Source organism: Danio rerio, chromosome 20, assembly GCF_052040795.2.
Source record: "Danio rerio strain M-AB ecotype USA chromosome 20, GRCz13ab, whole genome shotgun sequence".
Classification (NCBI taxonomy): domain Eukaryota; kingdom Metazoa; phylum Chordata; class Actinopteri; order Cypriniformes; family Danionidae; genus Danio; species Danio rerio.
The window spans coordinates 5,465,587-5,477,500 of NC_141040.1; the positions used below are offsets into that span (position 1 = coordinate 5,465,587).

General features: G+C 33.2%; 2 protein-coding genes across 3 annotated transcripts in view; both read right to left on the bottom strand.

Moving 5' to 3' along the window:
• ism2b (isthmin 2b) overlaps nt 1–4,254 on the bottom strand; it is a 35,200-nt gene extending 30,946 nt beyond the window's left edge. The window contains exon 1 of one of the 2 annotated variants that reach the window (XR_015517619.1): nt 3,740–4,254. Coding sequence is in view for 1 of the 2 variants with exons in the window: in NM_001020509.1 (NP_001018345.1) it covers nt 3,740–3,862 (123 nt within the window). In the remaining variant the exon portion in view is untranslated. 2 annotated transcript variants of the gene reach the window in all.
• A 1,443-nt stretch (nt 4,255–5,697) lies between these two features.
• sptlc2b (serine palmitoyltransferase, long chain base subunit 2b) overlaps nt 5,698–11,914 on the bottom strand; it is a 37,951-nt gene continuing 31,734 nt past the window's right edge. The window contains 1 exon segment of the mRNA NM_001114741.1: nt 5,698–8,870. Coding sequence (NP_001108213.1) covers nt 8,760–8,870 — 111 coding nt within the window. The 3' untranslated portion in view covers nt 5,698–8,759.

Consider the following 11,914-nt stretch of genomic DNA (forward strand, 5'->3'; position numbering starts at 1 on the left):
CTAGGCCGACAAGAAAATGAATAAACTAAACCTTTATATCAAATTGTGTTGAAATAAACAATTGATTATTAAAAACTGGATATAGTAATATCAGAACTAAGCAATACTTTTTCATTCATCTGTAACAAAATTAACTTTATGAAACTCATTTGTATGTTTGGGTGTACTAGAGAAACATTCATCAGAAAAATCCAAATCGTCATCTTAGAATTGTAAGATTCTTGGATTAGAGGTCTCAGAAGATAACTGGACTAAAGCTCTTCAAGTTATCAGGTCCTGTTTCATTAACTCTAACCTCCAGCTGAATCCAAGGTAGTTCTATTCCCGCACTGAATTGCACTCTATATACCCCTCTGTATCGTCTCTATGTATTAAATGCAAGCCCAATGAAGGTACACTGGCTCACATATTTTGGTTCTGCCCAAAAATTTCTACATTTTGGACGGAGGTGTTTTCCTCCTGACCCTCTTATAGCAATATTAGGCTGGGCTTTGAAAACTATAGCTTGGATCAAATCCAGACAGTTCAATATGGAATGACTATGGCAAAAAAGGTAAAACTATTGATGTGGAACAGAGTGTATACCAACATTTGAGACATGGATGACAGAGTTTTGTAATGCACTACACATGGAAAAACCAAAGAAATTAAAAAAAAATTTGCAAGCCCTTTTTTGAATGTCTACAGACTGACCAATGACAACTGAGTGGTGTGGAAGATTTCATGAATCACAGCAATGTGTACAAAATAAACATTTCCAATAATTATGTATGTATAGGTATTCATATATCCGAAAACTTTTTTTTTCATTATTATTATTATTATTTTTTAAATCTCTTTTCCTTTTTCAGTTTTTTCTGTCTCTTCTCTTGTCATTTGTATTGATTTGTACCTTCTCGTATGTATATATGCTCTATATGTAATGTACATATGCAGATATCTGGCTGGACTTGTGGATATGTGCAGGTATAGATTACTCATGGAGGAATATGATCAGGTATCTGTACAGTTGTGGATGTGCATGTGCATATGTATACATTTCTCATATGTTTATTATTATTTGCTGGCGTGGGAGGGATTTGGGGTTTGTTCTTTGAAATGTTAAACTTAAAAAAAAATCTGTCTGACATTTTTGTCAAAATTGAATTATTCACGTTTTTATTAAATGACAACTTATTTACATTATGGGATGTTTTTTTATAAGTTGTTCACATTTTAAGACTTCAAAAACAACAACGGTTTATCTACAAAGTTGAACTCTAGCTTGGCTCTGTAAGGTTATTTCTGTTAGCCAATCAGCATTTTTTATTGCAAGCACGAGGACCAATCAGGATCAGCTTTCTTTATCATTTCTGACTGCTTCATTGACAGCGGGAAAGACCAGAAAGACAAAATCACACAAAAATGAGAAGAAACCTGAAACTGAAAAGATGTGCACAAATGTGATGATTTAAAAGCATTTTTGACATTGAGATGAAATGTTAAAATTTACATTGTTGAAAAAGAAACAGTTATTTAAAAAAACATATATTAAATGTAAAAAATATGAGCAATTCCAGCGTTATGGATGTGACATTTGCAGTAAAAACTCAAAACATACATTTGCATAGACAGTAAATGTTAACATTATATTGAAACTTTTGATCATATTTTCTAGAACAATGGACCACAGAGTTATGGGAACATGTTTTGTACTTTAAATGAGGGAAATAAACATGCGTTATGGATGCGACCAAAAAAGGTCTGTGGGTTTACAGCATACAACATACTTTTTAGAAATTCTGTGAATTAAACTACACAACTCAAAAGAAACAATGATATATAAAGGATAAGAGTTGGCTCTCTATAAAACAAAAATGATTGGTTTTATTTTATTTAATATTTTCATCTCTTCGTTATGGATGTGACAGATGTGAAATTGCCACTTGTGTGACTTTGGTAAATCAAATAATAGTCTGAGAACACTGACAGATGCATTTTTGAATATTTCTAAAGTACTGTAAAATACTTGCTTACCCCAAAAACCCAGAAAAGGTTTCCATATTTTGGTGAAAACTTAATTTATTTTATGGCGAGGTTGACATTTGCATGGAATTGCTCTCTTTATATATTTATTGCATTCAAAACATTTTTCAGTGTTTATAAAACTCATTTGCTCATTGTCTGTTTTCTTTTAAAGTCTTTAAATTTGATATTAAGCCTTAAAGGACAAATACTTAATTTAATTCCTAGGGCAAATAATCCAATAAATACAATTCATATAAAGCATCAAATTTAATAAACATTAACTGGACAAAATACTTAGCACAGACTTGTATGATTAATTTGTACAAGAAAAATGATTTATCCTTAACATTAAATAAAAGTTATAGAAAGCGAACATTTTAATATGTCAAGCATTAACATAATGTTAAAACACCAACTTATATATTTGTTGATTGTATTTCTTGAAAAGTAATGCTTCAATGAATGATCTGCCAGATAGAACCTTATAATTCCAAGCTGAAAATGACTTTTCAGAATAAGAGGTTCTATCTGCATTTACTGAGGTTTATTTACTCCGATTTGGACATGTAAGAAAACCTTGATAATTTACATGTAGAGTACATTTGGGTCTCTGCCATGTTAATGAAAGAGAAATGTTACACACTTTGTTTGCTATATGGAATGGAAAAACTTTGAAGCTCAATATCTCAAAACCATTCAGAACGCAGATAGAACCTTATAAATCCAAGGTATGCCTATGAAATTAAAACACACTTCTTTTTTCAACTAAAATTTCCCCTGAGTCAACACCCAAAAATGAAAAATCTGTCATCGCTCACATCCTTTACTTGCTTCAAAAGAGTTTGAGATTGTTTGCTCTGTTGAACACAGAAGAAGATATTTTGAAGAATGTTGGAAACCTGTAACCGTTGACCATACTATTGTTTTTCCCACTATGGATGCCAATGATTACTAGTTTTCCAAAACATATTTTATATGTACAAATGAGAAATAAATGGTTTGGAACACGTCAAGGGCGAGTAGATAATGATATTTACGTTTTGTTTCGTTTTCTTGTGAGTGAACTATTGTTTAAAACATGTAATGAAAATAGTTTTTAAACAAATTGTGTCATAATATGGACTTTTTCATTTTGGATTTTAATATATTATTAAGACATTCATAAATTATGGTTATTTAGAATTCTTTTAACACATTGTCTCATGTTTCATCTCACGGTTGATTTGAATAATAGCTCTGTTTGTTTGTTGAATAATAACTTTGTTTAGATTTGTATGTATGTATGTATGTATGTATATATATATATATATATATATATATATATATATATATATATATATATATATATATATATATATATATATATATATATATATAGGTCACACTTTATTTTGATGGTCCTATACATGACATGCCTTACAATTATAAGTAGACTGTTCGGACTAGTGTTTGACATGTACTTGCGAGGCTTCTTATAGTCAGTTAAACGTCTGTTGAAGGAGCAGTATCAACAAGCAGACAGTCTACCAATACTCAAATAAATAAAGTGTTACCAATATATTACTTCACAACTCAACTGAAGAGATTTAAGACTGAAATCTGACAAAGTTTAACAGTAAAATCATTTTAAAATGGGCAAACATATGCAAAAAGAAATAAACAAACACAAAATACACAAACAAACCACGAAGCGATCAACACGTATGAAGTATTTAGCTCCACTTGAACTTACTTCAACGTAGACGCCGTTTCTGGATCTCTTGTGATGTCTCACAGGGAAGCTGATGGCGCGTTCTATCCAGAAAGCCAGCAGAACGCTTAAAAGCACCCACAGACCTTTACGCGCTCTCAGCATTTTGCACAGTTCGGTATATATCCACTAACCACAACTAAAAGTGAGCTTTAATTGTCCAATGCTTGCTTATGAAGCCCTGCTCATTTCCATCCTCGCGAAGGTCTTTTTCAGTGCGCTGCTCTTTATCTTCATCCAGACTTCATTTGCTACGAACATTTTAAAAAGCCAGTCAAATACGCCTCACCTGCTCATTCCTGGACGCAGGTCTCACTCAGGCGTTTCTTGTCAGTGCAAACCAGTGCCTTGTTCAGCAGAACTTTCCTTTCTTTCGCTTCTTCTCTGATATATAGTAAAGTACAGTATAGAATCGGGCTACTGTGGTAAATGGTGGTATCTTACAGACCACACGGTAAAACTATCGACTTGAGCTGTAACGCTTCGTGCGCAGCAGTGGCACAGCAGCAGGAGGGTCTGGGAGGAGAATCATTTTCACGCATGAAGAGCGAGCGTCAGAGGCAGTGATGTTCGCGGGTTTGACAGGTGTGTGTTTGCTAGGATTGATTCCGCTCGTGTGAGAAACGATTTGTGCGTTATTCAGGTTTTTTACACGATTGAATTTTAAAGAGTTAGTTTTGTTTCTTTATTATTCCATCAAAAATGTTTAGTTTTAAAGAAAAATTAAGTATGTAGTAATTAAAAAAATAAAAGACTTCAAATAAAAAAACACGTTTAATAAAAAAAAAAAAAAAACTTGTCAATGATAATAAAATATTTTGGATTGCAAAAAATAAACAATTGTCCTATTATGCAGTTACCAACAATTTTCATTGCGCACACAATAATTTGCTTTCTTTTCTACTGTTATTTATTGCACATCTAAAATCTTTTCTTGCGGGTTGAAATGTTTTGCTTGGGAGTTGAAAAGTTTTGAACCCATGCATGCCGGGGTTAATTTTGTGCCTTTTATTTTTCAAACAAACATATGAAGTTTTTGACCAAAATTAGGTACAATGCATTTAAAAAATAAAAGATTTCAAATAATAAAAAACATTTATTTAAAAAAATCACACTGCAAAAAATAAACTATTGCCATTTTATGCAGTTACCACCAGATTAATTCATTGTGCTCATTCGTTTTGCTTTCGGTTTTGTGCACACACACACACACACACACACACACACATATATATATATATATATATATATATATATATATATATATATATATATATATATATATATATATATATACATATATACAGACAGACACACACACACATATATATATATATATATATATATATATATGTGTGTGTGTGTATATATATATATATATATATATACACACACACACACATACATACATATATAAATAAATATATATATATACATACATATACATACATACATAAACAAACACATATATATATACATTTATATATATACATACACACACACATATGTATATATATACATATATATATATATATATATATATATATATATATATATATATATATATATGTATACACACACACATATATATAAATAAATATATATACATACATATACATACATACATAAACAAACACATATATATATATATATATATATACATACACACATATGTATATATATACATATATATATATATATATATACATATATATATATATATATATATATATATATATATATATATATATATATATATATATATATATATATATATATACATATACATACATACACACACACACACACATATATATATATATATATATATATATATATATATATATATATACACACACACACATATATATGTATGTATGAGAGAGAGTGAGAGAGAGAGAGAGAGAGATTGCTCTGTTAATTAAGAGATGAGACATAACTCACTTTTCAATATGTTATTTATTATCATCAAAAACAAATGATCAGTCACATTCAATGAATGTCAGTTTCTTGCAAAGACAAACATTACAATTGTGATAGGACGCATCTTTGATGAACAATGCAATACAAAACGAAGAGACAAACTAATAAACAGACAAACTGAATGTGGAATGCCCTTTGGTTTCACAGTCAAATGCAGCTCGCTGGCATTACATACATTTATAAAGGCTACTTAAAACCTACAGTACATGCCACGGTCATATCTGCATCTCCTAACAGTCATCAGTAGCTCTGAGATTTTAAAGTCCTGCATACAAACCTCTGCATTCAGAGACATATGTAGAGCTGCCTTTCGGATTAAGAACACGACTTCAGAACACAAAAGGGAATGAAAAAAATGTACATCCGACAGGCATTCACAAGCCTCATCATCATACACACAGATCTTCATGTGTCAAAACAGTGACCCGTATTTAGCACTAAGAAGAACACAAGGTAAGAACTCATAACTCTTAATATTAAACTCAGAAGCAATTACTGAATACAAAAGGCAACATGAATATCTCTTTACCGCTGCCTGTTAACAGCAGACGTAAAGAATGAAATGTTAAACGCAGTGTCAGCCTGTTTCTGTTCAGTGTCAGCCTGTTTCTGTTGACTCAATAAATAAAATGAGTATTTCTTGTGAAATGCCCTGGCTAAGACGTCATACACTTAACAAGCTGCAATTGGTCAGCAAGTAACAGATATTCAAGTACGACATGAAGGCACTTTCCACAGATAAGAATACAAATGATGGATTAAAACTCTTTTACAGATGTCAGGAAGTTTTCAGTTTTAAACTTTATCAATAAATAAAGATTTTTGAATTGTTATCAATTCAAGTTAACAATTTTTTTTAGTGGTGTTTGGAGATTTCTCTCTACAAGCAGTATGGAACTTTCTCTTTCAGTCTTTAAAAAAATAAATAAATAAAAACAATGATGCAAAAACAAAGGTGAGGTACACCAAACTGCATCCTATTTGTGAAAAGTGCCACAACTGAAATTAACACGCATCATTTAAATAGAAAGCTGATGAAATGAAACCGAGGATGTCAATATTCCTCCTTAAAAGTTCATTAAGACATTGCTGAATCACCTATGAAAAGATTTATATTTGAAGATTTGAGGACTTGCGCAAACATAGTATGCACTAGGTAAAGAGCAGATAAACTGAAATGTGTATTAATAAATAAGTCGATATTTTATAGACACTTTAATATTGATATGTATAATCTCTTAGTTATTTCATGTTCTACTATAATAGATTCTCTCCTCTGTCCTTAGTTTTTTTTTTTGGATATGTATTAAATTCGAGCTTATTTCAAGCTTTTAAAGCTTGATTACACTTGCATAGAAGTACACCACAAAAAATAAAAGTGTTATTTTGGTGTGAGTGTCTTAATCACGGTTTTATTATACACGCACAAAAAAAATAAATAAATAAAAGTTGTCATAGTCAGGACCTCTGCTTGTTTTCTTACACAGTGTTTATCAACCACCAGCACTGCATGTTTTGGATGTCTCCTTTGTCTGTAACACCTATTTCAGTCTCTCCTAATGGCCTGGTGATCTGAATCAGGTGTGTTTGGTTAAGAAGACACGGAAAATGAGCAGAGCTGGTGGTCCTCTGGAAGCATGGTTGAGAAACACTGTTCTAATAAAAGTCTTTTTTTTTATAGCTATGCTAATATGGCTGGGGAAACTGCAATAGAATACAATTTAATAATTTGTATGTGGTTATTGTTATGTTTAAAACATATCGAGATAAAATTTGTAATATTTACCAAACAGACATCGTGCAAAAAAAATTAGAGGCCTATTTAGCAGACGGCCTACTTAATATCTGTTAATACTGCTGCTTCAACAGACATTTAACTGACTAAAGGAAACTCTGCAAGTACATGTCAACTTACACTAACCCCAACCTAACAGTCTACTTATAATCTAATGAGAATTAGTTAACATGTGATGCAATGCAACTTCAATTCAACAAACAGACCATCAAAATAGTGACCAAAGAAATTTTTTTTTTTACATTATCCAACCTTCGCCCTGAGTAAATTCCATCGTTGCAGACATTATAAATGGAAAACAAGGCAAAAAGCCTGATATTTTGGAAAATGATTTTGCGTACTTATATATTTGTCTAGAAAACTGAATATTATGCTAATGCAGAAAGTTAGTTCCGACACCAAAGCAGATTTATCTTGTGTCACAGGGTGCGCATTATACATTGACGATTGGTGGGGTGTTCAGTAATACGCCTCAATGAACCAAATTTATATATTTAATTCAGTTACATCTATTTTGTTTTCAGTGTTTTAGGGATATTAAGTGGTTCTCAATGATATTGGGATGACTATGAAAGATTATTTCTTATTTTACTGTTTAACTTCCATGTTCGAGTCAGTTTATAATAAAATACAAACTATTTATCTCGTTTTGCAGACATCTACAAACACCTTTTTTTTTAAAGAAACATGTTTTGTGAACACTTACACTGTCTGTTAGTGCTCTACATTTGGCGGTTTCCGCAATATTTTGAGGTGCAAACATGCATTTACAATGGTATGAACCATTATAGGGGTGTTCAAATGTATATTGAAGTAATCTAGTGTTTTAATTATTAATCTTATTTAAGATACAGATCAGAGCAAACTATTTCTTAACTATTAAAGTGCAGGCCGCGTCATCTTGTTTTGATGTCCTTCAGGAGTGATCGAGCGTTAATTAGACCTCCGGAAACCCCCCTGTAATTTGCACCCTGCTGTGTCGTTTCTGATGTTGAACACAGGAAAGTAAGATCTCTTCTACAATGTATCTTCCACAATGAAATGAATATTGGTTACTAAACCCAGAGGTAAGACTTGAAAATTTGGTCAATTTGTGAGCATCAGTGAACACCCGCTGAATTGAATTGACATGTAAATGATGAATACGTTATACACAAAATAGACAGACAGAAAAGAAAACATGTTTCTCAGGGGTAAAGACAACCTGTTCATCATGGGAAATTGCTAGTCCTGGTGGCTCTCCAGATAGGAAAAACAGCTGCTTTCTTCACCCCTGTACTTTCTTGAGTATTTCAGCTGAAGCAGATCTCCAACTTCACTGATGGCATTTAAAGCCTGAGAGAGTAAAGAGGAGACGGTGAGGTTATTAACACTTGGATAAGTCATTGGCGAAATGGTTTAGTCAAACATTAGGGTGAGTAATTGTTAAGTGATGACAGAATGTTTGTTTTTGGAGTAAATTATTCCTTTAAAGTTTATGAACTCTGATTGACTGTGAGGCGAGTTCCCAATCATTTGTGGTGTTTGCCGCTTCATGTGGTTGAAATTGAGACAAACATGTCTTTATGAGCACTAATAAGTGACTTTTAGGAACAGAATATGAAAAAGGGAAGCCATTTTGTTTTATCTTATGCTTGTTATCTTCTCTTCTCTATCATAAAGCGGGTTAAGAATATCTGAGGTTGCTTTCACATTTGTAGATCAGCTGTTTTGGTCCAGACCAAAGAAGAAAATATTATAAATTGTAGCATGTTCAGCCATTTCTGTGGATTTTCACACCACACTGATTGCTTTTGGTCTGACTTAACAGTTAAAACAGGGTATACACAGGAATCAGAGAGGAAAATTCAATACCTTTTGAGACCTTTTTTAAGAGTCTTTCCATACATTTCCAAGACGTCATTGCCACTTTAAGACTGAACCGGTAACATTGGCAACATTTTGAATATATTCAATAAATACTGATTGTAAGAAACTAATCCTAAACTTAAACGGTATTCATATACTTTATAAAAATGTTAATCCAGAAGGTGTCGCCTATAGAACAGCAGAAATATTAGTGCTGACTTGGTGTCTGCAGTAAACAAAGCAGAGTGACATCAAATATAGCAGGATTTTATCGATTTCAGAATCTACACAACATCCCAAAATCTCAAACTTTAGCATACAACTATAATTTTACATCTGCATAATCATAAATGATGCAAATTGTAATACTTTGTAACAGCATTTAAGACTTTTTAAGGGCCTTAAATTTTTCTAAATTGAACTTTTAATGCTTTCACACTTGCCTTTTTTTGCCTCTTGGTGCTGTTTGTTAAGGAAGGTGTGAATGTGGCAATCATACTCGAGTGTGCAACAAAAGAGCGTACCGAGACCTCTCTGAAGAGGTTTCAAACTAACCCTGGAACGGTTCGCTTGTCGTGAAAATATAATCTGAACTAAAACAGACCCAACCGCAAAAAGTACAAGTAGTTTCTGGACTAATCAAGCTGCAGTAGGCCGATGCGCTGTGCATAATTGCATTATGGAATGTGGAGGAAAATTATTTGTTGACAGCGCTTTACCAAAAGAGAGAGAGAGAGAGAGAGAGAGGGGCAAAACATTCCCCTGATGGATCGTTGGTAATGTTTCCGGAAGATGACCATGTCCAGTTTAACTAAATTAATTCACGCCTCCTCCTGAAGTGACGTACGATGTGCCTTTGCCGTTTGCAATGCATTAAAACATTGTTTTTCAGCCGCAGCAGCACTTCATTCTCGAAATGTATAGTTTGTCTAAAGCAGTGGTTCTCAAAGTGGGGGTCGGGACCCCCCCGAGGGGTCGCGGGACAATGAAGGGGGGGTCGTCTGGTGATTTCCAAAAATCTATTTTTATTAAACCATAAGAATTAACATTTTAATCCATAACCTACTAAAAAATTTGTTGTTTACAGTTACTATATACACTACTGTAAATAGTAACTTTATAAGCTTAAAGTTACTAGTTCTATTGGATTGCGACCCCTCAGGTAATTACATTATATTAAAGACTCAGTAATAGCGTCAGATGCAGCAGATTGATTTTATAAGACCAGGTTAAACTTTCTGGCACATTTACAGCACCAACATACATTTAAAAAAAAAATAATAAAATGAAGAATAGACTTTGGTTTCTTGGTGTGTGTGCGCCATTGCATGCAAGGTTTCTGTATTTATAACCACCTCAGAGGATATTGGGGGTCGCGAGTCACTGGCATTGTTAATTTGGGGGTCGCGAGCTGAAAAGTTTGGAAACCCCTGGTCTAAAGTGATGTATACATACTATATAGTATACTATGAGCACTATGTACTATGAGCGCAGTTGTAGCTCCATAGTCAAAAGCGATACTTTGTGTCTGACGGTTTGTTTACTTGCGCGAGTTCCATTGGCATTTTCCGGCATGTGAATTCTGACCAATCGATAAGCAGTTTTGAAAATACGTTTAACAACATCTGGCCAATGAGTGATGTGGGTTTTGTCACATGTCTGCATTTTGATTCTTTTCAACTGCTTCGGACCAAAGCAATCAGTGTGGTGTGAAAAGGACCCAAAGATGGCAGAAAATGTGTTGCTTTTGGTCCGCACCAAATGAACCGAACTACTGTGTGAAAGCACCCTAAGACCCCGCGGACACCCAGTAAAATGAACTGCTAAAACGAACCAAAATGCTCCTGTTGGCTACATCATGTGTCTTTGAACAGTTTTACTGAACCAGACGATTAATTGAAATCAAATCGAATTTTGCAATTCACCACACAAAACCAAAGGGCACTCTCTTGCGGAAACAAACCAAGCTGCAAAGAAGAGGATTTAACTGTTTTTACAGATTTTTCATCTGCACTAAAGGTTTCACCTTCATTTGCATAGGAAGTAAAAAATGTAAAGATAGGAAAGTGTGGGGAGCAGAGATGAGGGAAGGATTGGGAAAGCCGGGAATCGAACCAAGGTGGCCGTGAGCTCCTCAGTGCTATGTGTCGATGCGCTAACCACTAGGCTATTGGCGCAGACTGTTTTCGCTGACTGAACATAACTAATAAACACAACTATGGGTTCATCTCACAGAATGATTTATTTCGAACAAACTCAGACTTTCAGTCGACTGTAGTATAAACATCAATAAATGTAGTATTTTCACATGCTTTCAGATATAGCAGCCTTTCATAGTTCATAGTTCACTGAGAAGTAACACAAACAGCTGTCAAATCACAAAATTATTATTTTTGAATTTCAGGATCACGCCAAATAAATCATATATATATATTATTATTATTTTTTTTTTTGCATAGCTTGTTAGTGAACTGGTTCTGTGTAGTAAATGTAAAATTAATCTGAATCCAGGAAATGTATTACTGATTACA